The 27,966-nt window shown below is 37.2% G+C and overlaps 1 protein-coding gene across 1 annotated transcript in view; it reads left to right on the top strand.

Moving 5' to 3' along the window:
- The window catches only part of erbb3a (erb-b2 receptor tyrosine kinase 3a), a 38,382-nt gene extending 10,507 nt beyond the window's left edge, over positions 1 to 27,875 (top strand). Inside the window, exons 2-29 of the mRNA XM_079841056.1 lie at positions 5,493 to 5,650; positions 5,755 to 5,941; positions 6,861 to 6,986; positions 7,658 to 7,720; positions 8,757 to 8,875; positions 8,987 to 9,128; positions 9,286 to 9,399; positions 9,879 to 9,990; positions 10,593 to 10,666; positions 10,983 to 11,073; positions 11,830 to 11,847; positions 12,661 to 12,878; positions 13,474 to 13,606; positions 14,029 to 14,122; positions 14,214 to 14,371; positions 14,973 to 15,026; positions 15,109 to 15,250; positions 15,332 to 15,451; positions 15,630 to 15,728; positions 19,696 to 19,881; positions 19,990 to 20,145; positions 20,982 to 21,057; positions 21,147 to 21,293; positions 21,917 to 22,014; positions 22,110 to 22,289; positions 22,734 to 22,802; positions 22,966 to 23,233; positions 25,577 to 27,875. Of these exons, the coding sequence (XP_079697182.1) occupies positions 5,493 to 5,650; positions 5,755 to 5,941; positions 6,861 to 6,986; positions 7,658 to 7,720; positions 8,757 to 8,875; positions 8,987 to 9,128; positions 9,286 to 9,399; positions 9,879 to 9,990; positions 10,593 to 10,666; positions 10,983 to 11,073; positions 11,830 to 11,847; positions 12,661 to 12,878; positions 13,474 to 13,606; positions 14,029 to 14,122; positions 14,214 to 14,371; positions 14,973 to 15,026; positions 15,109 to 15,250; positions 15,332 to 15,451; positions 15,630 to 15,728; positions 19,696 to 19,881; positions 19,990 to 20,145; positions 20,982 to 21,057; positions 21,147 to 21,293; positions 21,917 to 22,014; positions 22,110 to 22,289; positions 22,734 to 22,802; positions 22,966 to 23,233; positions 25,577 to 26,442 (4,268 nt within the window). The 3' untranslated portion in view covers positions 26,443 to 27,875. The remainder of the gene's footprint in view (positions 1 to 5,492; positions 5,651 to 5,754; positions 5,942 to 6,860; positions 6,987 to 7,657; positions 7,721 to 8,756; positions 8,876 to 8,986; positions 9,129 to 9,285; positions 9,400 to 9,878; positions 9,991 to 10,592; positions 10,667 to 10,982; positions 11,074 to 11,829; positions 11,848 to 12,660; positions 12,879 to 13,473; positions 13,607 to 14,028; positions 14,123 to 14,213; positions 14,372 to 14,972; positions 15,027 to 15,108; positions 15,251 to 15,331; positions 15,452 to 15,629; positions 15,729 to 19,695; positions 19,882 to 19,989; positions 20,146 to 20,981; positions 21,058 to 21,146; positions 21,294 to 21,916; positions 22,015 to 22,109; positions 22,290 to 22,733; positions 22,803 to 22,965; positions 23,234 to 25,576) is intronic.
- Positions 27,876 to 27,966: the final 91 nt, after the last annotated feature.

Here is a 27,966-nt window from a genome sequence, read left to right as displayed (position 1 = left end):
ATGGAAACAAATGCTTGCATACACGGACATATTGAAATCTCAGACTTAAGTGTTTTGTGAGATCGGAGCACAGTTTGTAACAATGTTGAAATATGTTTTGAAAGTTCAGAGGAGACGTGAGATTACTGGGGTCGTTTTCCTTAAGATCTGATCAGCTAATAATCTGAGCAGGCAAAAGTTCAATACATTTATTACCTTTAAAAATGCAAATGTCTGGTTTGACTGATGGTTTGAAGCCGTTTCGAACATTACTGGCCCTATCTGTCCCATTGTTGGCCATAGCAGCCTAAAGTCTAACTCAAGATCTTATCAGTTCAAGTTCTCTGCACACATATGTATCTATAGGAGCTGTATATGTGTTAAAGGAAATACTGGATTTGTTTTAACATGTATTTTGTACCCAGGGGAAGATAAAGACATTATTAATTCCAGTATCTCAGTGTTCTATGATTCAGGGTTATTATCGTTAACTAGGGTTGGGTACCGAAACCCGGTGCCAATATGGCACCGGTACCTTTATGACCGGTATGTACCAGACCGAATCAGAACGCAGATTTCGGTGCCTCATTTCGGTGCCACTTAAAATCAAACGTGCTTTCGCGCTTTGGCCGGCGCTGAGCCAGAGACAGACACGCTCAGGGCTCGTCACATATCACAACTATTCAGTGTTTTCATCCACATCATGTTTATTTTAGGTTTCAGACATTTAAATGCTCATAAGTACTAGCAAAAAATACACAATGATGTCTATGGAAGCGGCAAAAACAATCCTTTCAGACAGTTAAGATAACTTGACTAAGTGTTTTATTCACATCAGATACACATTATATAGTGACTATACAGTTTACTCTATTCTTCTCCCAGTTCAGCACGTCACTTACTTTCATGTATTTCGTGAGATGAAGATAGGCTACATGTATGTGATGTAAATCCGACAGATCCGATTCTCTGAGGCGCAAACTAACGTGGCGCCGCCCATCGCGCAGTATAGATCAACTAACACACATTTACTCACACACATATTTGAAAATCAGAATATCAGATAGTTCATGACATAGTTAGAAAGTTTGTGGATATTTTGATTAAAAAAGAAAAAGCGAAATAAACCCGATACAGCTGAGTGAGCTGTCATACAGCGCTATTGTAGCAGCTGTGTGTCATGTGAGAAGCATGACGCGTCTCCAATCTCCATGGAAACAATATAAGGTGATGCGCTCTAAAATATTTAGCCAGAGAATATGGTCATATTTCTGCAAAATAAAGCTAAAGCTTGAGGCTGGTTTGTAGCATACCAAGAATACAGACTACTGCTGTTATTACTGTATTTAGAGTTAAATTAGGCCTATTGTAGTTGGGTTAGGTGGCTTTAGTTTTACTGTGAATTTGTTATGTAAATTGTGTTTTGTATTTATTTATATTTACATATTTAAGTATACTTTAAACTTGTAATAAATTGTTCAATTTAAATAATAATAATAAAAAATCAATAAAAAGCCATTGTTTAATCTCATCCACCTCGTTTTGTGGCTCTTTTTTTAAAGTATCGGTTCAGGCACCGTTTAGGCACCGGTACCGTTTTAAAAGTATCGGTTTGGCACCGGTATCGGAAAAAACCCAAACGATACCCAACCCTATCGTTAACTAAAATTAAAACATTTATGTTATTTGAAACAATAATTATTTTATTTCAGCTTGTTGCCAAGGCAACATTTCTTACTTAGTTTAACTTGAAGTACTAAAATAACTAAAACGAATAAATAAAAAATATGAAAACTATATGGAATTTTTTTTTTTAAATACACAAAAAAAGCTTCAACCAAAATTAAAGTGAAAACATAAAATATAAACATAAAATATAATTTCAACTAGTATGATATCACTGCTGTGAATTGTGTTTGCACTGTGTTGTGTGTATGGGTATATGTCTGTGTGAAACATTCACTGCGTTTACAAAAGGAGAAGTTTGATAAGAGCTAAAAGGTTTCCAAATACAGACCAGACCTACAGGAATTCTTTCTGAAAAGCATCTCAAAACGATGTCTGACCCACACATCACACCTTTGTGGCTGGACTGAACACCTGTTTCCATTTCGCAAGAGACTTTTAGGTCAATTTGTTGGACTCTGTAATGCTGTTAACAGTTTATTTGTGTTATCAGTAAGCGTCTGTGTTTCTCAGGTCCTATGAAATGAATAGATGTATTGCTTTATTTATGAAATTAGAAATATATATAGACAGTGTTGGGGAAAGCTACTTTTAAAAGTAGAGTTACAATATTGCATTACTTCCTAAAAAGTAACTGTTACTTTTTAATGGATTACTTTTGCATTCATTTTTTCACCTGGGCTAGGCTTGCTTGCTTGTTTTTAATAACATAAAAACAAAATCCTATTTTGGCAGATGTAAAGGTCCATTCACACCAAAAGTGAAATGAATAAGACAAATTCAAATGCAAATTCACTCGTGTACAGTAGAGGGCACAGCTCAATCAAACCTTTCAGCTGTGCTGGATTGCAGAAGAATAGGACGCAAGAGAAGAAAGTTCAACACTCTAACTTCAGAAATAAATACAAACCAAAAAATGAAGCATTTGATGTTTAACTTAAGTCATTTTTATGTATTCGTATGGTTGGATCATCAAAGGTCAGCAGCAAACTCATTGGTTAATGAAGTGAGATTAAATACATAAAGTATTTTTGTGTAATGTAACTAATTTAATTATTGCAGGATTGTGTAATATTATGAGTTTGCATTTCACAGTTTTTATTAATTTCGAGGAATACTGAATCTGTTTTTGTGCAAGTGAGATGAGTAAATGCATGCTCACATTTTGTTTAGATCTACAATCCGCATCATGTTCACACAACGCCCTCTGCACTTCCTCACGATTTCTCTCAACATGGGGACAGGAGAGCTGTCAGTCAATAAATGGAAAAAACTTACATTTCTTATTTGAAAAAGTAACAGATATTTTGTTATAAATTTAAAAGTAATGCGTTACTTTACTAGTTACTTGAAAAAGTAATCTGATTATGTAACCCGCGTTACTTTTAATGTTTCCCCAAACACAGATATCTTACTAAATGTGACATTGATGGCAAAAAAATGTAAAAACCTTTTTACATACCTGTCATTATTTACGAGCGATTCTGCAATATCATGTGCTCTATTGTTTAACCTGCATTCTGATCCTAATAAGTTATAAATGGACCATTTTCCAAAGCACTGTGTTTCTTTGAATTTTAATCTGGAAAGGCTCCTGGGGCAATTTCTGAGTACCTCTTTGAGTATTAGCAGGATTATTATTTCCTAGACTCCCTCAGTAGTTGCTTGTTTTGACCGTGGCAGATTTGAACCAAGGGCAAAATTTGAAATGCAAAGTAGCTTCACCTCAAACTCCCTCAGTCCTCTTTTACTAAAATTGCTTTCCTGGTGTCAGTACATAAACAACAATGCAATAAAAATAACAACAGCTGTATCAGTGATATCCTCAGCTGATGCACATTTTAAGATTTTTTGCATTAAATAAGGCATAGTGCAGTTATTATTTTAAAAATGACCCATCTCATCATTACACTAATTACAAGGCTTCTTACCAAATAAATCTATAAATGGGCATGTTAAATATTAGCTGAGAGTAATGCGTTAGACATTATTCACTTTAACAATCATTATACAGAAATATTTGAACAAACATATTTCTTTTAAAGTCTCCATGAAATCAAAATTGAAACTTTTTGGCTTTTAGTATGAATATGTTAGTCGTACTGTAGTCTCAAACGTCCTGCCCATGGACCGTTGGTTGAACGTCTGATGCATATATGGCACACTTTTCTGGAAACACTTCAGGAGTTTCGTAGTCGTCATTTGATTGGTTGATCTATACAGGATGTCCTTGAGAAGAACACCTTCGTGTTTACAACTGTGACAATGAGTGCTTACCAGGATCAACTAAATGCTGGATTTGAAATATGTGAAGTTTGCGGCTCCATTGTTACAGTAAACTTGCACAATGTTCTAGAATGAATCATTTATAGATGCACGGGGTATGTCATTGCAGGGACATCGACTTTACATTTTCACACCCCCAAACATGATGCAGAACGAAACGAACTGTGATTGGTTGCATTACATGTCAGTCAAACGTCCTCTTGGGCGGTCCTTGACCAATGAAAGCTGCGATAGAGACCTTCTGCTGTCAGTCTGAAAGTCTGGCCACGTGAGACTAGTCGTACTGTTATCTATAAACTAGTGTGCTCCAAAACAATTACAAAATTCGTATTTAGAAGATAAAAGAATTGAAAACGCACAGTCTCTCACGTTCGCCAATATGGATCAATGATTTTAATGACATCACTCTGCACTTCAGCTTCTCATCAGATTTTCTGGCCAATCAAATGCTTTCTTGGATCAAAAGTGTCCCGCCCCCTAAAATATAAATAGACGCTGAAGCTGCGGCTAAAATCGGTCACTTGTTCACACATTTACTATTTTCTACATGGTGAATGGCATGTAGTGCACTATATAGGGGATAGGGAATGATTCAGACAGTGTAAATATTCTTTCCATTGGGGCAAATGAAGTTTGGTTTCACGTTAGTGTCACTATCACAGAGCGCGCACAGTCTGCTCCGGTCCAGAGACACGATAGCACAGAGCGGATCTAAAGAGAGAGTTGGTGCAGATCACAAAATGTATCAGACCCATTTGAATTCTACACAGAATGCTATATTTTAATAGCCTGGTCCTACACATTTCATTTGTACAGAGAGCCTGGCCACTCTCCATTGACAAGCGTTAACTTTCTCGAAGGCGGGTACTCTGTTGAAGTTAAAAACTATTGGATCTGCCGAGCTGGTTTTACCGAGCTCAGCGGCTCTGGCCAAGCTGTGATATAAACAAAACTCTATTGGCTATTTAAAAAAAGGGGAGGAGCTGTGCGATATGTCCCGTCCCGCCCTGACTTCCTGTTTCAGTGGAAATTACATCAACACTTTGAATAATGCTGCGCGTTTCAAGCCCCTTCAGTGGGCCTTTAAATAGAAATGTATTATATCTCTATTCTATATAAAAGTGTTGGGACAGTAAGATTTTTTATTCTATTTTATTTTTTAAAGAAATTAGTTTTATTCAGCAGTGATCATCCATTAAATTGATCAAAAGTGATAGTAAAGACATATTAAAAAAGATTTATATTTTAAATAATGTTAATTTTAAACATTGATAGCAATGTTTCTTGAGCAGCAAATCAGCATATCAGAATGATTTCTGAAGGATCATGTGACACTGAAGACTGGAGTGATGATGCTGAAAATTCATCTTTGATCACAGGAATAAATTATAGTTTAAAATATATTCAAATAGAAAGCAGTTATTTAAAACTGATTGAGCCTTGGTGCGCATAAGAAACATTTATAAAAACCCAAATGTTTGAACGGTAGTGTATTTGTTTTTGGAGCAAATAATTCACTTTTTCTCTTTCTCTCTCTACAGTGGCGATGTGTACCGGCACTCAGAACATGTTGAGTGTGACAGGAACCTCTGAGGTCCAGTACAAGCTCATGAAGGAGATGTACACGGGCTGCCAGATTGTCATAGGAAACCTGGAGATCACACAGATGGAGCACAACCGGGACTTCTCATTCCTACAGGTGAGGAAAAGAGACGGTTTAACAATAGATCTGCTGCTTTCTGAGTGTGTTGTGTATCTATTATGTTTCATTTTATGAATATGTAACCCAATCCCTCTTCACAGTCCATCCGTGAGGTAACAGGGTACATCCTCATCGCTATAAACCAGTTAAGACGTTTACCGCTGGAACAGCTGCGAGTCATCCGAGGGACGTCTCTGTACGAAGATCGGTTTGCTCTCGCCGTCCTCGTCAACTACCAGAAAGATGGAGTGTATGGACTAAAGGAGCTGGGCCTCACACACTTGACAGGTGCGCTAATACAAACGTGACAGGTGACACATTCTCACCCACAGAAACACATACTGTCAAAACACCCACAGAGTTTCATGGCAACAAGACACTCTGGAGGGTGTGGTATAGAAAAGTGAGTCAACAGAAGGAAAAATGTTAATTTTTTTTCTGTATGTGGTTTATTGAAGGAATTGTTTAACCACAAATGAGCATTCTCTCATCATGAACCCAAACCTGGACTGACGCATACTTATGACTGCCTTGAGTTCCTCATCATTTATAGAAAAATCCTATATGATATCGTTCCTCATTAAAAATTCCAGGAGATTGACGTTAGATGGCTACAGTTAGGCAAGAGCATGTCCCGACCTGTTTCAACAAACACGACATGTCTGATGTGAAATACAATCCATGTGCTTTTATCTTTCCATTGTTTCCCTGAGTGTGTGAATCAATGAACATGTTTGTCATCCATTCCAATGCCCTTCCTTTAACCTCTTACTGATTCCATTGTGACTCAAAGTGTAGAATCAATATGAATGTTATTTATTTTTAAAACTGAACATAGTTGTACATTTCCTTATTAGTAATGTTTGATTATTCATAGGTGTTTTTCAAAATCTCTAAGCACATAATTTGTTATGTACTGTTGTAAGGTGTGCAACCACATTAAAAACCCTAACAATCCCCTAACAAAGCCTTAGCAAACATTCATAAAACTTTGTATTGTGGCAGTGGCTTTTACATGGTTAAGCACCACTCAAATTGTCTTCAGGAAATCGTATAATCCTGAGAGAGAAAAAATTCTATACTTCGTAAAAACTCTTTTTAGTTTATTTTGCCAGTTTGGAGAACATGTTTTGTGTTCTACAAGGTATTTGATCTTAGCTTCTGTCTTTGATATTTCTATTTTTCTCATATTCATTATGATCTACAGAGATCCTGGAGGGGGGAGTGCAGATCATCCAGAATAAATTCTTGAGTTATGCGCCGCAGATTAACTGGTTAGATATTGTGAAAGACAGTGGAGCAGAAGTCATCATCCAAGACAATGGACCAGAACGTAAGGAGGCAATAATATATTCACACACACATAGGCTATATATGTTTGTATGTGTAATATATATACCATTATAATATATAGTATAATATACACTACTGTTGCTCAAAAAAGCTGCATTTATATGATCAAAATGCTGTAAAATTTGTGAAATATTACAATTTAAAATAACCATTTTCTGTTTTAATATATTTTAAAATATAATTTATTCCTGTGATGCAAAGCTGAACATTCAGCATCATTCCTCCAGTCTTCAGTGTCACATGATCCTTCAGAAATCATTCTAATTTGCTGATTTGATGCTCAAGAATGCTTTTTCTGAATAGACAGTTTAAAAGAACTGCATTCTTTTAAAATACAAATATTTTGTAATTATAAATGCCTTTGCTGTCACTTTTGTTCAATTCATCCTTGCGAAATAAATAAATTAATTTAGTTTAAAAAACGTATTGACCACAATGGTATGTTTAGTATGGTAGTGTATGTATTTGTAATAAATAACTATATTTAAATGAATATTGATTAATACATTTTAATAAAAAATATTTTCAGAGGTTCAAATGTTGCTCTTTCATAGTTCAGAAGACTTAATAGTGTAGCCAAATAGATGGAAAGATTTTTTGAAAAATTTTATCTTATGAAAATGTATACATTTTAATGCATTTTCTGTTTAGTTCCCTGTCATGAGTCTTGTGGGGCCCGGTGTTGGGGTCCAGGAAATGACTCCTGTCAAATCTGTAAGTCTCTGGAAACATGTACACGCACACGCACACACACATGTTGTGTTTTCATGTTTTATAGGGATTTTCCCTAGACATAATTATTTGTATGCTGTACAAACTGTACATTCTATCCCCTAACCCTAAACCTAACCCTACTCCTACCCATAACAGAAAACGTTTTGCTTTTTTATATTTGCAAAAGATATTATTCTGTATGATTTAGAAGCTGTTTTCCTCGTGGGGATCAAAAAAAAGTCCCCACAAGGACAAGGATTTCAGATATTGCCATCTTTGGACATTTTGTTCTCATAACATAGGGTTTACCTGGACCACACACACATGTTGTGTTTTCATGTTTTATGACTTTCCATAGACATAACGATTTTTACACTGTACAAACTGTATATTCTATCCCATAACCCTAAAGCTACCCCTAAAGCTACCCATCACAGAAAACCTTTTGCAGTTTTACATTTTCAAAAAACATAATTTATTATAAGCTGTTTTTCTAATGGAGAGCAAAAATGTCCCCACAAGGACAAGGATTTCGGCTTTTTTAAGGTTTGCTTAGCTATCTAAATAGGGACATTACATAAACTTGTATTGTTTTTATATACAGCTAGTTATAAATAATATAACCTAACCCTAACCCACACCCTAACCCTAACTGAAAAAATTCTGAATTTTTACAATTTATAACAACTTTATTTGCTCTATTTTTATGCTGTTTTTACAAATAAGGACATCCCGAAAATGAGGTTTTGTCAGGTTTAGCTCGTTTCTGGGTTCAAATATGCCCACAAAATATGGTTAAGTAGTTACACACACACAAACACACACACACACACACACACACACACACACACACACACACACACACACACACACACACACACACACACACACACACACACACACACACACACACACACACACACACACACACACACACACACACACACACACACACACACACACACACACACACACATCCACATCAGCTTTCTGTATCTCACACACACTGCTCACTTTGTTTCTCTCCTGTTCTCAGTGACGAAGACAGTGTGCGCACCGCAGTGTAACGGCCGCTGTTTTGGACGTAGCCCCAGCGAGTGCTGTCATATTGAGTGTGCCGGGGGCTGCACCGGACCCCTCGACACCAACTGCTTTGTATGTTCAACAAAACTCACACTAGTTCTTCAACATGTATCACTCTAGTCTAACATAACAACTTCATGAATCAAGCCGTGCTTGCTTTGATTTGACTGTATGTGTTCACAGGCCTGCAGAAATTTTAACAACTCAGGGTCGTGTGTGCCGCAGTGTCCCCAGGCTCTCATCTATAATAAAGTGACGTTTAAATTGGAACCGAATCCTAATGCAAAATACCAGTTCGGCACGATGTGTGTATCACATTGTCCTAGTAAGTGATTCCTTTGTCATTTCATGGGTTATGGAGTATATTTACATTGGTTATGAGGTCAAAACTGAATATCCCACAAAACCTATAGGCATTTTGAATGAAAAATTAAAATTGTTTGACTTCCTGCCTTTATTTGCTCTGTTCTCTTGTTCTTCAGCTAACTTTGTTGTAGATGGCAGTTCATGTGTCAGCAGCTGTCCAGCAAATAAGATGGAGGTGGATAAAAAGGGGATGAAAAGATGTGAGCCATGTGGGGGTCTCTGTCCAAAAGGTAACATGCACACTTTTGTTTACCTAGTTATATTCAACGGTAACATATTGACATTGTTTTCTGTTGTTTAATGTAATGTTTTTGAAAGAAGTATTTCATGCTCACCAAGGCTGCATTTGTTTGATAAAAAAATACAGTAATATTGTGAAGTATTATTACAATTTGTAATATGTTTTAAAATATAATTTATTCCTGTGATGCAAAACTGGATTTTCAGCATCCATTACTCCAGTCTTCAGTGTCACATGATCCTTCAGAAATCATTCTAATAAAAACTCATGACTATGAGGGATTTACTGAATGTATGGCGCTCCTGTTCATAAATTTATGTCTCAAAAGATGAGTTGTATTTCTTGGCAGTTTTATTGAAAGTTGCATCACTGTTCATTGAGAAACAAGCACAATCTCCTTTATGTCCATCTTAGTGTGTTTTCAATCTTAACCGTGTTTCTTGCCTTTTTTTCCTTCTCTTTGTGCAGCTTGTGTTGGTACACCTCCCAGAGAGACCGTAGACTCACAGAACATTGACAGCTTCATAAACTGCACTAAGATTCAGGGCAGCCTGCAATTCCTTGTAACAGGCATTAGCGGGTGAGTGGAAGAAAATTCTTGGGAAATTTCAAGCCTTTCTTGTTTAAAATAAACCTTCTGAAATTAAATGTGTCAATTTTATTGCATTTTTATTGCACACCATTTCCAAACATGAAAATATTGTTTAATTGTTTTTATTAAGTATATACACAGTATGCTAGCTATGAAATTAACCTCACAAAGAAAATGTTTAAAATGTCATCACCATAATTTCCACCACCGAATGCTATTAAACAATCATTTGAGAAGCCAAGTGGTTGAAATGTTCATGACAAAAATGAGTTTTCCTTTTATATCCTCTGTTGGAAATAGTGGACAAATGAAATAAGTGAGAGTGTGAAGGTTTTTTTTATGTGAAGTAATTAAACGTAATGTTGTGAGGAATACGCCCATCTAATCCTCTTATTAATACCAGGGTGTAAAACACTTACCTCTTACCACTTCCTGTTCTCAGTTCTTTCGGTATACCTCCTCCCCTTCTGCTCCTTTATGTATTTTTGCCTATGTAATAGGGGGCAGTCGGAGCTCAAGTAGAATATCCTCTCCGAGCCCCTCTATAGGAGACAGAAAGCCAAATCTGTTTGTCTCTCTTTCCTCCACAGAGACAGTTACAATAATATTAGTGCTCTTGATCCAAAGAAACTGAAGATCTTCAACACCGTCAGAGAAATCACAGGTGTGTGTGTGTGTGTGTGTGTGTGTGTGTGTGTGTGTGTGTGTGTGTGTGTGTGTGTGTGTGTGTGTGTGCGCGAGTGTGTGTGAGTGTTCATGTTTTTCTATCCTGGTGGGGACTTCAACCTGAATGCACACAGACTCATGGGGACAGTTTGTACAGTATAAAAACAATTACGTTTATGAGAGCCCCCAAAGAAAGAGAACCAGACGTGTGTGTGTGTGTGTGTGTGTGTGTGTGTGTGTGTGTGTGTGTGTGTGTGTGTGTGTGTATTTTGGCCATCTCTACCATCTAACTCACCCTTCTTTCCGCTTGATAGACATTCTGAGTATTCAGTCTTGGCCTGAAGAGTTGGAAGATCTTTCTGTCTTCTCAAATCTAGCAACAATACAAGGACGAACGCTGTACAGGTGAGCATACAGCCTGAAAAAAAAAACATTTACCTGTCTCTTTATTTCTTAACACAAAAATGCATCAGCATAAACAAAGTATTAATGTTATTACTAGTAGTATGTGCAAGAATGATACTTCAAATTGTTCAACTTGTCGTGGGGAGGTGTGCTATCACTTTTCAAAGAGATTATATTTAGCTAGCCATCAATTAAACAGTTTTAAAAAATCCCTGACTTACATTTAATGTGGGAGGATATGTATTGTGAGGTTTAGATCAGAATATAGGGACCAGGAAGAAACATTTATATGTAGAATGTATTCATATTTTTAATTCAGTTTTAGTTTTATTTTAAATTTGAGTAAATTTATGTGCTTTTATCATTTTAATTAACTTTTTTTTTTATATTTCTTTTTAGTGGTAGCTTATTTTTATTTCAGTTGTTTTAGTTTCTAGTAATTTTAGTGCTTACATTTTTTAAATCTCACTTATTTGCCCAGGCAACATTTTTAATTAATTTATTTTTAATTAAAAAGAATTATTCTAATATATAAATATTTTACTTCAACTTTGTTTGAATTAACGTTTTAGCTGTCATTTTAGTTTAAGTTTTAGTTAACAATAACATAGACAATTGGTTTTTCATAGGCAATCGGTTTCTTTAGAAAAGTAAAACATTTGTTATTATTACAATACCATTATAATTGTTGCCTGATATTTCTAGAAGTTGTGTAATATTACTGATTTTCGTGCTCCTGTCTTGTTCTCCCTCCAGAGGAATAAGTTCGAAGAGGTATGATTGTGTGTTCAGTTTACTCCTTTTCTCTCTTTACTTGATTGTTCTATATATACATATATAAATGGTTGAAATCTCACTTTTTGCATTGCTTAAAGGTGCTTTACAATCAGCTCAATGGTGTGGTATTTCTAAGCTTCAAATTGGTGGTGGGAAATCTTGCATGGAGAACATGGAAACTGTTCCGCTTATCAGAAAAGGCTCATTTACAATGTTGATTTCACCTAATCACCAGGAATGAAGCTCTTGAGATGTTGTGTGAATAATATGTGTAGAGTCTTCATGAAAGTACATCAGAGCAATGTTATTTTTGATAGTCCCCAGCTAGCTCCAATCCCGCAGTTTTGGATGTGGATTTTTAGAGTCTTAATGTCAACATGAAATGCTGTTCACAACCCATTTACTTCCATATCTGATGTACACTACTATTGGAAAGTTTGAAGTCAGAAAGTAAAAAAAAAAAAAACTGTCTCATAGTCGCCGCTGAGCGAACACACAGAGTAGCATTATAACATAACTTTCAACACACTCAAATGTATCTAATGTGATAAAACAGCGCTGCGTTACCCCACATATGCATGACCAGAAGAAGCGGAAGCGTTCGTCTGCGGCAGAATAAAATCAAGGTGTCATCATCAAGCTACGTCTTTGTTTTGAATAAGCGTCATATAGCATCAAATAATTACATATTGTGGCTTTAAGCAAGTAAATAGGGTCAGTTCATTTCATGTTGACTTTAAGTACCATGTAATTGTATTTGTGTTTTATATTTTAAATGACATTTCCACTCTCTCTCTCTCTCTCTCTCAGGGGTTACTCGCTTTTGGTGATGAAGATTCCTACGTTAAAGTCCCTGGGTCTTCGCTCTCTCAAACGAATCGGTGACGGAGGCATCTACATTACAGGAAACAAGCAGCTCTGCTATCACCACACAGTTAACTGGACACGTCTGTTCGGAAGCGGCCCCAGGGCTGCGCGTCGCCAGAAGTCCCTCGACATCAAAGAGAACCTCCCACAAGAGCAATGCAGTGAGTAATCTACATGTGGCGTGTTATCAAAATTAGTTTTTCACTATTGACTTGTTTTGGGTCGTCTGAATGACTAGTTAATCATTGAGAAGTGGCTTTAAAGTCACCATAAAATCAAAATGGACCAATAAATTTTTTGTATGGAATATTGACGTATTTATTATAAATATTTTATCTGTGCACATCTTTTTTTTTTTTATGTGTCCTCATAATCTTTAATCAAAATATTGTCCAATCCCTCTTGCAACGACATCGCTTTTCTTCTCTTCTGTTTACTGGCGTGAAGGCAGGGCAACCTGTCACTCAAATGAGATGGACCAATAGCAAACAACAACCATCCAATCAATTCCAGATGGACAAAATCAAGCCCCCTACATTTTTTCTTGTTTGAGAAGCCGTTGCACATGGGAGAGGGTTATAGCATGCAATACGTTTTATGTTAAATGAAGAAAAAAGAAAAATACCAAAAATATTAAATGCATGATACGGAATTTTGTATATTAATGAATATTACATTTCATTAATGACTATTTAAAATGTAAAAAGAAAATCTCATATTCAGTATTTTTGTGTGTGTGTTTGTGTGTGTTTGTAGTTCAAGAAGGGCATGTGTGTGATCCCCTGTGTTCATCTGAGGGCTGCTGGGGCCCGGGACCCGATCAGTGTCTGTCTTGCAAGAACTACAGCAGAGGAGGAACATGTGTACCGCACTGCAACTTCCTGTCAGGGTCAGTATAGGACAATGGCTGTCTCTCATTCTGCACCCTATTTCCCTAGTATATTGCGGACAAAAAGTAATTTGTATTGTTCGTCATTGTAACTGTTGGAATGTGTATGACATATGCGCTCGTAACTATTTCTGATGACAAAGAGGCTGCAGAGGTTGCGATATTTCCAGTCTATGAATATAATATTGAGAAATTGGTGCTCACAGGAATTTCTCTTGAATGAACATATTTTAGTGCTCTGGAATGATTTTGACATTGAAACTGTGCTTAGAAATGGCCAACTTTCTGGGCAGTGAACTAGGAGGTGGATTGAGACACCGTGTCCTTTTGATATGTGTGTGTTGTAGATAAGAAAACAATATACGATTTAGTACTGTGAGAAAAGAGATTTTCTGAAGAGATGACCTCTGACCTCTCCACAGTGAAAAACGAGAGTTTGCAGGACCTAAAGGAGAGTGTATGCCATGTCACCAGGAGTGTGCGGTTCAGGACTACAAACACACCTGCAGAGGACGGGTAATCTTTTGTTATTTGATAGAATGCCGCGCACTGTTTGCACGGATTGTTTGATTTATTAAATAATCTCTCCATCTCATTTGTCCTGCAGGGTGCTGATGAGTGTGAAGCATGTGTGCATTTGCAGGATGGGCCGTATTGCGTGTCCTCGTGTCCAGAGGGGGTTCAGGGGGAAAATGGGCTCATCATTTATAAGTTCTCCAGTGGCCAGCACAAATGCCAACCATGCCATGCCAACTGCACCATGGGGTGAGGAGGCTCAGAATGTCAATTAAAGTCCAATAAAATAGCTTTTATGCAAAACATTCAGCTTGCCTAGGGATGATAAAAAGAAAGAAAGAAAGAAACCTGAGCAAATCTAGAAACTGGAATATCATAGACACGTGGCTTGACTTATGCCATTCTCTTATGCTCACCAAAAATATAGTAATATTGTGAAATGTTTTTACAATTTTCTATATGAATTTATTCGAAAATGTAATTTATTCCTGGGATGGCAAGCTGAATTTTCAGCATCATTACTCTAGTCTTCAGTCACATGATGATCCTTCAGAAATCATTCTAACAAGCTGATTTGCTGATTAAGAAACATTTCTTATTATTATCAAAGTCAAAAACAGTTTTAGTGCTGCCTAATATTTTTGTTGAAATGTCATACACAGGGTTTTTTTTATGAAAAGAACGTTCAAAAGAACAGCATTTATTAGATATATTTTGTAACATTATAAATGTCTTTACCGCCACTTTGATCACATGTGTGTATCTTACTAACGCTAAACTTTTGAATGGTTGTGTATGTCACTGTTATTAAAATATTTTTGCAATTAATTCTGTATGTGTCCTGTCTCAGATGTTTGGGTCCAGGTCAGAATGATTGTGTGGATTCGTCCAGGTCGACTGCTAGGTAAGTGTCTCCCTCTGCTGGTGTGATGTATCACCTGCAGTTGCCAGTCAGCGTGTAATTGTGTAAACATGTTGTGTTGCAGCTTGCCGGTGACAGCAATAGTGCTGAGCGTTATATTCGGGGTCATGGTCGCATTCTCAGTGTTTGTGCTGAGTGTTCTGTATCGCAGAAGTGTTGCCATCCGCCAAAAACGTGCCATGAGGAGATATCTGCAGAGTGGAGAGGTGTGTGCAGATACATATAGTCAAAATGAATTCAACAAACTGAATTGTATAAGGTTTTATAACGTTTAAAAATGCATTTAGAGTTTTGAACCACTGGAGCCCGGAGAAAAAGGCGTGAAAGTTCATGCTCGGATATTGAGAGGGTCTGAACTACGAAAGATCAAACCTCTCGGCTCTGGAGTGTTTGGCACTGTGCACAAGGTACAGTACTTACACACTCTGATGTCATTACATGAGCTCATACTGAAACCTGACAATAACTCGTATAAGTTACTGAACCATTTCCTCGAGGTGTTCTAATGCATTGTTTACTTCCTTATTTTGTCTCTCTTACAGTTTCCTCATGCATATTTCTCCTTTCTCATTTGTTTCTTCACAGGGAGTTTGGATACCAGAGGGAGACACAGTAAAGATTCCAGTGGCTCTCAAGACTATCCAAGACCGTACAGGACGACAGACCTTTCAAGAACTTACAGATGTAAGACAGCCACACGGATACTTCCAAGTGCTCAGTGCATTTAAAAATCAACACACACACACACACACACACACACACACACACACACACACACACACACACACACACACACACACACACACACACACACACACACACACACACACACACACACACACACACACACACACACACACACACACACACACACATGTTGGGTTTTCATGTTTTATGGGGACTTTCCATAGGCGTAATGGTTTTTATACCGTACATACCGTATTTTCTATCCCCCTACACTGCCCCTTTCCCTAAACCTACCCATCACAGGAGACATTCTGCATTTTTACATTTTCATCACTTAGTCAAAAAAACATCACTTAGTCTGATTTATAAGATGTTTTCCTCATGGGGACCTAAAAATGTCCCCACAAGGATGAGGATTTCGGATATTGCCATCTTTGTGGGGACATTTTGTCCCCATAACGTTGGGATTACCAGTCCACACATACACACACACACACACACACACACACACATGTTTGTTTTTGTGAAATGTGAGGACATTCCATAGGCGTAATGGTTTTTATACCGTACAAACCGTACTTTCTATCCCCTTACACTGCCCCTGCCCCTAAACCTAGCCCTCACAGGAGACTGTGCAGTTCACTTTCTGTGAAAAAAAACTTGTTCTGTGTGATTTATGAGCATTTTGAAAAGTGAGGATATGGGGAACGTCCTCATATTTCACCCTCTTTTTGTAATACCTATGTCATACCCATGTTATTATACACATTTGTGTCCTGATATTTCACAAAAACATGCCCACACACACACACACACACACACACACACACACACACACACACACACACACACACACACACACACACACACACACACACACACACACAAAGCATTTACAGGGAGTGCAGAATTATTAGGCACGTTGATTTTCTGATCATATTTTTTTTCCAGGCACATTTGACCAATTCCAAACCACAGTAATCCTAATAACTACTATTAATTTAGTATTTAATAATGTATAAGTGATATATAATTGTTCATGAAGGCTGGAAATGAAAATCACCTTATATTCAGGTGTGCAGAATTATTAGGCATGTTTTCTTTTACAGATAAATTGAGCCAAAAAAGAGATTTAACTCAGACTGAAAAGTCAAAAAGTATTAAATGCCCATGAGAAGGATGCAATACTAATGCAATACTAGACATTGCAGTTAAGGCATGACCATTGGACAGTGAAATGCTCATTGGGTCAGCCAAAAACATGTGGCGGAGAAAAGACACCTGTAAACTGCAAAAGAATTAAGAATTAAGGTGAAGAATTAAGGGTGAAACCATCAGGAACCCTTTAGTCTCCAGCGCCACCATTTTCCAGAGCTGCAACCTACCTGGAGTCTCCAGAAGTGCAAGGTGTCAGGATCTCAGAGACTTCAGTTAGGTAAAGAATCCTAAAAAATGACCCCCACTAAATAAGAATCATAAGTTGAAGTGTTGTAAAATACATGAAGCCTGCTTTTTTATAGGCTTTATAGGTTTTATAGGTTGAGAATGACTCTTGAAGGACCAGCACCACATCCTCTAGTACCACTGTTTGAAGAATTCATCTTCCAGAATCTGGCAGTACGTTTTGGGAGTTCATTTTAGTCCATCCTGAAGTCCGTTTTGCAGAGATGAACTAAAAATGAACTCCCAAAACGTACTGCCAGATTCTGGAAGATGAATTCTTCAAACAGTGGTACTAGAGGATGTGGTGCTGGTCCTTCAAGAGTCACTCTCAACCTATCTGTCCATAAAGCCTATAAAAAAACCTTCTTCATGTATTTTACAACACTTCAGCTTGTCATTCTTATCTAGTGGGGGTCATTTTTTAGGATTCTTTACCTAACTGAAGTCTCTGAGATCCTGACACCTTGCACTTCTGGAGACTCCAGGTAGGTTGCAGCTTTGGAAAATGGTGGCGCTGGAGACTAAAGGGTTCCTGATGGTTTCACCCTTAATTCTTCACCTTAATTCTTAATTCTTTTGCAGTTTACAGGTGTCTTTTCTTCACCACCTGTTTTTGTCTGACCCTGCTGACCCAACGAGCATTTCACTGTCCAATGGTCACGCCTTAACTGCAATGTCTAGTTTTGCATTAGTATTACATCCTTCTCATGGGCATTTAATACTTTTTGACTTTTCAGTCTGAGTTAAATCTCTTTTTTGGCTCAATTTATCTGTAAAAGAAAACATGCCTAATAATTCTGCACACCTGAATATAAGGTGATTTTCATTTCCAGCCTTCATGAGCAATTATATATCACTTATACATTATTAAATACTAAATCAATAGTAGTTATTAGGATTACTGTGGTTTGGAATTGGTCAAATGTGCCTGGAAAAAAAATATGATCAGAAAATCAACGTGCCTAATAATTCTGCACTCCCTGTATATGCTACTGTTCAAAAGCTTGGGCCAGTAAGTTGTTGTTTTTTTCTTTAAAGAAATTAGTACTTTTATTCAACTAAAATGGATTAAATTGGCCAAAAGTCACAATAAAATCAGGTATAATGCTACAAAAACTTTCTATTTCTAATAAATGCTATTCTTTTGAACATTCTATTCATCAAAGAATACTGAAAAAATATTAAGCAGCACTGTTTTCAACATTGATAATAATAATAAATGTTTCTTGAGCAGCAAATCAGCATATTAGAATGATTTCTGAAGGATCAAGTGAAGACTGGAGTAATGATGCTAAAAAAAAAACAGCTTCGCCATCACAATTTTACAATAAATTTGTTTATTTTTTAAATCAAATACATTTTTTAAATTGTACTTAAACCTGTGTTTTTAAACCTGTGAAATATTATTAAAATGTAAATGAACTGTTTTCTATTTTAATTCATTTTAAAATATAATTTTCTGTAAAATCTACTGTATCTTTGATCAAATAAATGTAGCCTTGTTGAACATTATGAGACTTATTTCAAAAACATTTTAAAAAAATGATAATAATAATAAACTTTATTTTATGAAGCGCCTTTAAAAGCAGCTTCTGAAAGTGCTGTACACAAAATACACAATGTACAAATGTACAAACACACACCAAACATCAGGCAAATGTTCAAATGTCTTAAGTTGAACCTTAAAAATGGCATCGGTCTGAGTTTTCTTAAGTTCAAGTGGCAGAGAATTCCAAAAGGACAGGTGTATAGGAAGAGAAAGCCCTGTCAACCATAGATCTTAAGCGTGTTTGAGGGACAACCAACAAGTTTGATTGTGAAGAGTGTAATCTGCAAATAGGAGTATAAGGATGTAACAGTTCTGTTAAATTGTGTGGTGCCAGCCCATGCAATGATTTGTATGTGAGCATCATAATCTTGAAATCCACTAGACTGGGAGCCAATGCAAGGATTCCAAAACCGGAGTAATATGATTGCATATCCTGGACCCAGTTAAGATCCTGGCGGACAACTTTTTGAACAAATTGAAGCTTGTTTATTGTAAATTTAGAAACTCCAGCTAAAAGGGCATTACAGTAGTCTAGCCGAGAGACGACGGAGGAATTTATCAGTTTTTCTGCTACAGTGAAAGTTAACATAGGACGCAATCTAGCGATGGTTCTGAGATGGAAAAAATATGCTTTCACAGTACTCTGAACGAAAGATTCAAATGAAAGATAAGCATTGAAAATAATGCCAATGTTCCTCACTTTACTTTGGGTTTCTATCATACCAAAATCATACCAACCCCAAGCTTTTGAATGGTAGTGTAGGCTTGCCCTGTGATTAATAAATGAACAATTTATGTACATTTCATTTCATTTTTATTCGTTCATAGTGACATTTATAAGTTTTTATTTAAAAGCTAACTATTACTCTGTCAAAATGTTAACCATTCATTAATACCTTTTACAAGACAACAAAAACATTCAAAAACAGCAGACACACAAAATGACATTCTGAATGATTTCTTGTCTTGCAGCATATGTTGGCTATGGGGAGTTTGGACCATCCGTATATAGTGCGGCTTTTAGGCATCTGCCCAGGGCCCAGTCTGCAGCTGGTCACTCAGCTCAGTCCACAGGGGTCGTTGCTGGAGCACATCCGGCAGCGCAGAGAGAGTCTCAACCCTCAGAGACTGCTCAACTGGTGTGTGCAGATTGCCAAGGTGAGAGGGACAGAAAGTCTGGCTATGTGTGTTGAGGGATTCAGGTATTCAGATAATTTCAAGCCCACTTAAACTAACTAAAGTCTTTCCTCACTTGCTCACTCCTAGGGTATGTATTATCTAGAGGAGCAGAGAATGGTCCACAGGAACCTGGCTGCCCGCAACATTCTGCTCAAGAGTGACTTTATTGTTCAAATAGCTGATTATGGCATCGCTGACCTCCTTTACCCCGACGACAAGAAATACTTCTTCAATGAAATTAAGGTAAATCAGACGTCTAAGTTACACTGCCTGTCAAAAGTTTGGAATAATAAAGATTTTTTTAATGTTTTTGAAAAGTCTTATGCTCACCAAGGCTGCATGTATTTGATCAAAAATACAGTAAAAATGTAAATATTGTGAAGTATTATTACAATTTAAAAAGTTTTCTTAAGAAACATTTCTTTTTATTATCAATGTTGAAAATAGTAGTGTTGAAATAGTTGTGTATTTGTGTAACCGTGATACTACCATTCAAAAGTTTGGGGTAAGTAAGAAAAAAATGGATACTGTTGTTTAGCAAGGACGCATTAAATTGATCAAAAGGTACAGTAAAGAAATGTATGTTACAAAAGATTTCTATTGCAAATAAATGCTGATCTTATGAACTTTCCGTTCATCAAAGAATCCAGAATTTTTTTTTTATCACAATGTCCACAAAAATATGAAGCAGCACAACTGTTTTCAACATTGATAACAATACAAAATGTTTCTTGAACAGCAAATCAGCATATTAGACTGATTGGATCATTTGACACTGCAGACTAGAGTAATGATGCTGAAAGTTCAGCTTTGTTCACAGGAATAAATTACATTTTCAAATATATTCAAATAGAAAACAGTTATTTTACAATATTGCTATTTTTTACTGTATGTTTGATTAAATAAATGCTGTCTTGGTGAGCAGAAGATACTTTTTTTCTTATTATTTTTCTTATCTTATTTATTCAAAATTTTTGACTGGTAGTGTAAATGTATTGCTACTATGTTCCAATCAGTTCCTGAACCAGTCTTCACTACACCTTGCCTCTGACTTTTTTCCTAATCTTTGTAACTCCTAGACGCCAATTAAGTGGATGGCCCTCGAAAGCATCTTGTTCCGCAGATACACACACCAGAGTGATGTATGGAGCTATGGTGAGTCCATCTGTTACAAGATAAAATGGAACTGTAAAATATTGCACTTTGGAGCTGAAGATTCAATAAAAAGCCCACTCTATCTCTAGGTGTGACAGTCTGGGAGATGATGTCATATGGGGCAGAGCCTTACTCTGCTATGCGACCACAAGAAGTACCTGATCTGTTAGAGAAAGGAGAACGCCTTTCTCAACCTCAGATCTGCACCATCGATGTCTACATGGTCATGGTCAAATGTAAGTCTTCTTATTATTGCCCATAATGCAAAGTGGAACTGATCTTATGCTTCTGGATTTGATCCCATCATATATATCATATAGACACAGGGCATGTTAGCATGAAAGCTTCTGGAAAGATTGTAAACACAAATTAGAGATGCACAATATATCAGTGCCATAATCAGATACTAGAAAGTGTTTCTATCTGTATTGGCCAATTTTAGGCATTTAATTGTGCATGCTCATTTCCCTTATTTTTACATTTTACGTCATCTCATGAACACAGTGAATTTCTAAAAATGCTATTTCATAACTTGATGCCTTTTTGTTCTAGTTTTTTTCTATCTTTAATGTATTTTGACAAAATATTATAGAATTTACACAACCGTTCAAATGTGTTTGACAGAAGTATTTTAATTATAGTCAAATAAAGAAAAAACAGTAATATTGGGACATAATTCATGTTTTAAATATATTTTAAAATGCCATTTATTCCTGTGATGCAAAGCTGGATTTCATTACTCCAGTCTTCAGTGTCACATGATCCTTCAGAAATCATTCTAATGTGCTCCTTTTCTGCGTTTATTGGCCATAACTTGAAAATAATGATCTGTATATTCCTAACACAAATGTTTAAACAGGTTGGATGATTGATGAAAATGTTCGGCCAACTTTCAAGGAGCTAGCCAATGAGTTCACCCGAATGGCCAGAGACCCTTCTCGGTATCTTGTCATCAAAGTAAGGCACACGGACAGAGTACTTCATTGTTTACTGGTCATGTCAGAACATGGAACTGTTTGGATGACTGTTGTTGATTGATGTTCCACCACTAGGAGGAGTACAGAGCTCCTGACGCGGCCTCAGATGAGCAACATCAGAGAGGAACTGAGATGGACATTCTAGGGGTGGCCCTGGAGGACCAGGAAGATAAAGTCTCGGAAGATGCGATAGACATGCCACGCTATGTAACGCCTTCTAGAAGCTTCTCTAGACTGCGTATAGATTCTCATCGGGTGGGTTATATAATATTGACCATGATCAATACACAATGGTTTGAAAATAGACTAATATACACTACTGTTCAAAAATGCGGGATACAATTCTAATATGTAAAATGCAATTTATTCCTGTGATGGCGAAGCTGAATTTTCAGCGTCATTACTCCAGTCTTCAGTGTCACATGATGATTTGCTGCTCAAGAAACATTTCTTATTATCACTGTTTAAAACAACATTTTTGTGGAAACCATTATAATTTGTTATGTTTCTGCAACAAATGATTTTACTGTCACTTTTGATCTATTTAATGCATGCTTGCTGAATAAAAGTAATAATTTCTTTCAAAAACATACTTTAAAGAATTTACTGAACCATATCTTCAGATTGTTTGTGGAGGCTGTTTGAATAACAAATTAAGCAGCATAACTTTGACACTTTTTTATTTTTTTATTTCATCAGTCAAGTCTAACTCCATCCAATATTGCTGGATATCTACCAATGACCCCTGGTCTGGAGAGCTCTGCGCAGGTCAGTGTTTAACAATCATGTCTAAAGCTCATTTTAGTTCAATAGTTTTAGGCTGAGACTATCCATATAGAAACAACATGAGTTATGATGAATGAATATTTGTGTAGTAATGGACTATCAGCACACCGTCACTCAATATATTGTCCACCTCATTTTGCTGTAGACGGCATGGGCATCTCGTTCCCGTCTGGACTCTGCTTGCACTGTTTCCGTGAGTTCGGAAGGGCAGGGAACTGCAGTGGAACTGGAAACGAACGAGGACCTCACATTGGTTGGCAGCATGAGGAGGGTCACACATCGAGAGGACAGCGCTTACATATCACAGCGGGACAGCCTATCAGGGCCTCCGGAAACAACCTCCACGGGGACTCAAGGAGAAGAGGACCAAAATGAATATGTATTGCCTGGATTTGGTGAAAGTCCAGAGAAAGGTGAGGAAAGGCAAATTAGAGCGGCATGTGTGTGTGTGTGTGTGTGTGTGTGTGTGTGTGTGTGGGCATGTTTTCGTGAAATATCAGGACACAAATGTGTATAATGACATGGGTATGACATAGGTATTACAAAAAGAGGGTGAAATATGAGGACGTTCCCCATGTCCTCACTTTTCAAAATGCTTATAAATCACACAGAACAAGTTTTTTTTCACAGAAAGTGAACTGCACAGTCTCCTGTGAGGGTTAGGTTTAGGGGCAGGGGCAGTGTAAGGGGATAGAAAATACGGTTTGTACGGTATAAAAACCATTACGCCTATGGAATGTCCTCACATTTCACAAAAACAAACATGTGTGTGTGTGTGTGTGTGTGTGTGTGTGTAATCTTTATAAAACAATTTCTGCAAAATGTTGATGCTTTGAACTTTGGAAGGTCCTGTGAAACAATAATGAAATATCTGCAGAAGCCCATTTCTGCCTTCAGAGTAAAAAAATTAATTATGAGATATTGTTTAAAATAAGAAATACATTTACGTTGTGAGATATAAAATTACACTGAGAAATAGATTTACAATTATCGAAAAAGTCGAAATAAACCTTCAGGGTTGCACGGTTTTATGCAAGTATACTCAAACCATTGTACTGTTGTTTAACAATATACTGATTATTCAGCTGATGAAAAACTCATGAAAATAACGTGATATAGTACTTTAATATAGTACATTGTCAAGACTGCAAGTCCATCCTTCACAGCCTTGTTTTCATCTGTGTTAAATTTAGTATTGTGTCTAACCTGACTGAGGTCAATTACATTACATTTGGAATAGAGTGCAACAGTCGGGTTCTGGAAGTAAAAACATTTTTCCATAAGTTAATTGATAATGATCATTTTTAAACCTGTTGTGAGCTCTGAGGTTGTTAATCAATGATATTTGCTTTTGTTGAAGCCATCCGTCTACATTATTTCAACTTATTTTTTTAAATAATCGTGTTTAACAGATGAACTTGAGGTGAAAACTACATTACCCATGATGCTGCAAGTTGCAAGTTGCAACAAGCAAATCTTGCCAAAAGAGCTCCTTAGCTCCACCCACTCCCATGAAGCACTGCGAATGACATAATCAAGTTGGTCTCCCTATATTCTCAAAGTACTTAGTCTATATATATATATATATATATATATATATATATATATACTATATTGCCAAAAGTTTTGGGACGCCTGCCTTTACATAAACATGAACTTTAATGACGTCCCATTCTTAATCTGTAGGGTTTAATATGAATTTGGTCGACCCTTTACAGCTGTAACAGCTTCAACTCTTCTGGGAAGGCTTTCCACAATGTTTAGGAGTGTGTTTATGGGAATTTTTGACCATTCTTCTAGAAGCGCATTTGTGAGGTTAGGCACTGATGTTGGATGAGAAGGCCTGGCTCACAGTCTCCGCTCTAATTCATCCCAAAGGTGTTCTATCGGGTTGAGGTCTGAACTCTGTGCAGGCCAGTCAAGTTCCTGCACACCAAACTTGTCTTTATGGACCTTGCTTTGTGCACTGGTGCGCAGTCATGTTGGAACAGGAAAGGGCCATCCATCCCCAAACTGTTCCCAGAATGTTGGGAGCATGAAATTGTCCAAAATGTCTTGGTATACTGAAGCATTAAGAGTTCCTTTCACTGGAACTAAGGGGCCAAGCCCAACCCCTAAAAAACAACCCCACCACAATCCCCCCTCCACAAAACTATTGATGAAATTTCACGAATGGACTTATTGCACAGGTGGCAACCTATCACGGTATCACGCTTGAATTCAATGAGCTCCTGAGAGCGACCCATTCTTTCACAAATGCTTGTAGAAGCATCTGCATGCGCCATGGAAGTGATTGGAACACCTGACTTCAATGATTTGGAGGGGTGTCCCAATATTTTGGCTATAGTGTATATATGCATTTTTTTTTATAATAAACTTAAAATATTGTTTCTATAGATATAATCAACAGCTAAATGAATAGTTTTATATTTCTCCATTTTTAATCCGATTATGTTTTTCGCAATGCTTCATGGGATTGTAATTCTTTTTCCCTCATTAAAGCTGTTGTCTGATTTTCAAATACTTTTTTGCTTCAAATAAAACATGTTTTGATTGTGTAACCGGTTGGTTTAGTTCATGGCACTTTAACCAAGACTTTTTTTAACATCCCTATGGAAAAAATGAATGGAAAAAATACTCAAGTTGAAGAAATAAAGTTGCAATTGGATTTTTATTTTATCGGAGGCGGACATTGGCATCCATATTTTTATGAGTACTCGTGTTAACACATCTCTTGTTTTATGTTTTTTTTTTAGAAACTCTTCTATTTCCATCATCACGTGCCATACGTTCTCAAAGGAAACTGTCAAGAGGTCATTCTGGCGACTTTTTAGAAGCCCACAACGGGGCAGGTGAAGAATACGAGTATATGAACAACCAGACCCTCTCACTCTGCCATATACCAGGGCAGCTTAAAGATTACAATCAGCGACCACCACGAAACCGCAGTGCCTCCTTCAACCCTGCCGGGCTGTACAGCAATCACAAATCTCCACGGTCCGGCAGACCCAATAAGAGATCATCGATCGAGGGCTCAGAAAGTAGTGGAGGTCTCTCCCAGTCCTCGACTGAACAAAGAAGTCACAGCGACGGCGATTTCCTGTCCAGTGAAGCAGAGTACACGGACGCTGATCTGGACCTTCAGGAGGTTCAGTACGAGTACATGGACGTCCGTGGTGGTGGAGGAGGAGGAGGAACACCAACCAACATGGTACTCAAACTTCACCTCCCAAGACCAGTTTCCCACCCTGTTCTCAGAAGATCGCCACAAGACGATGAAGACGAATATGTGGAGGATGACTATCAGTACACTAACCGCCAGCCTCGGCTGAGGAATTCTCTCAGGGTGCAGGGGTTAATGGAAGGGGAAGGAGAAGCGTATGAATATGAGGATATGGACTCATTGGCTGCAGGTGGAGCCTCGGAAGCCGAATACCAGAACATGGAGGGAGAAGACGAGGAGAGTGTTGGACTGAGGGACGGAGAGTGTTCAGGGGGACCCCAGAGCTCAGGGCCTGGAGCGTATGTAAAAGTGCATGCAGGGATGGAACATAAAGCTTTTGATAATCCTGACTACTGGCACAGCAGGTCATTTCATAAAGCCAATGCTGTCCGCACATAGAGACAGAGAAGGGATTGAAGGAACATGATGCGAATGAACAAATGCAGGTCTTCAGTGACCAATGTTCAGGATATCATTCAACAATGCACTAGTTACGGGCACAAATCTATGACAAAACTGATACAGCCATGACAAAATAAATGTATTTTGACGTAAAATGTATTCTTTGTGTAAAAAAATGTGGCATTAAGTGGTTTAAATATCTTTAAGCCAGAGCAGCTTTGTTCTTTTTTAATATACGCTCAAGATTCTTTATTGTTATTGATGGTTCTATGAAGAACCTTTAACATTCATTCCACAAAAGGTTCTCTATCTTATAGAATAAAAGGTTCTTTCAAATTATTGTAAAAAAATGGTTAAAGGTTCTTTAGAGGCCAATTCACGCTACACAGACAGTCTTCAGATTACAGTACGCCACTTCTCAGACATTCCACAACCCAGCAAACGCTGATTGAACATGAACGATCTGCAAAAACTAAAACGCAGACCAATGGGCAACAGACACCGATAGAACACTAATCCAACAAAACCTGACGAAGTGTTTTATCATTGGTCGGTGTCTGTCAGTGCAGTGTGAATTGGCTTTAGGGAACACAAAATGGTTCTTCTATGGCAGGGATGCCCAAATCCTGTTCCTGGAGATCTACAGTACCTCTGCAAACTCAACAGGTGTGTTTGATCAGGGATGGCGCTGAACGGCTGCTGGCAGGTAGATATCCAGTAACAGGATTGGGCACCCCTGTTCTATGGCATCACTGTGAAAACCCTCTTTTGGAACCTTTATTTTTTTAAGAGTATATGGTGGAGGTCCCAGAAATACCAGATTAATGAGCTTCACATTGAAAGCAATGGTTTTTACATAATGTCTGGATGTGTATGTACAGTATGTAATTGTGTGGTTACTTAACCACTGTTGTTGTTCTGTTAATGCCAAGTTTGTGTAACTCATCGAGAGAAGCCATAAGTTTGCTGTTTGTACATTTGAGAGTGAGTGTTCTTCTTGAATATATGTTATCTAGTGTGTTCATGAAGTGCCCGATTCAGTCAACAGCTGTTACTGCCATATACCACTGTGCGCATCTGTTCAGATTGCACTCAAATGTTCTCCCAGTGTCAAATCTGGGGTATTTACATTTGGAATTTATAAAATGATTATGTGATAATGTCAGTTAACTAGCATATTGATTGAATTTGGATGAAGTTGTTTTTCTTTTGAGAGGTGTTGTGCATGCCTAATGAACAAATCATAATGAAGTACTTGTATTATGTTTCAAATGAAATGGCCAGTAAACAAGCTTTTACAACAAAACTATAGTTTTGTACACATATCAAACTAAAGTATTTTCTCAACTTTGTAACAGTTTGAAATGTTTTTTTTTCATTCACTGTTTGTAACCTGTTATCTTACACTTTTAATAAAATGTTTCTATATGAACCTGAACTAATCTTTTGAAACGTCATACACCCACATTTCTGCGTTTTGTTAAAATGTGATAGTTTCTCAACATATATTTTATGATTAGT

This window comes from Gobio gobio (genome assembly GCF_949357685.1).
Source record: "Gobio gobio genome assembly, chromosome: 17".
NCBI classification, from domain to species: Eukaryota; Metazoa; Chordata; class Actinopteri; order Cypriniformes; family Gobionidae; genus Gobio; species Gobio gobio.
The sequence above is the reverse complement of the archived record's forward strand: the minus strand, read 5'-3'. Positions and strand labels throughout refer to the sequence as shown.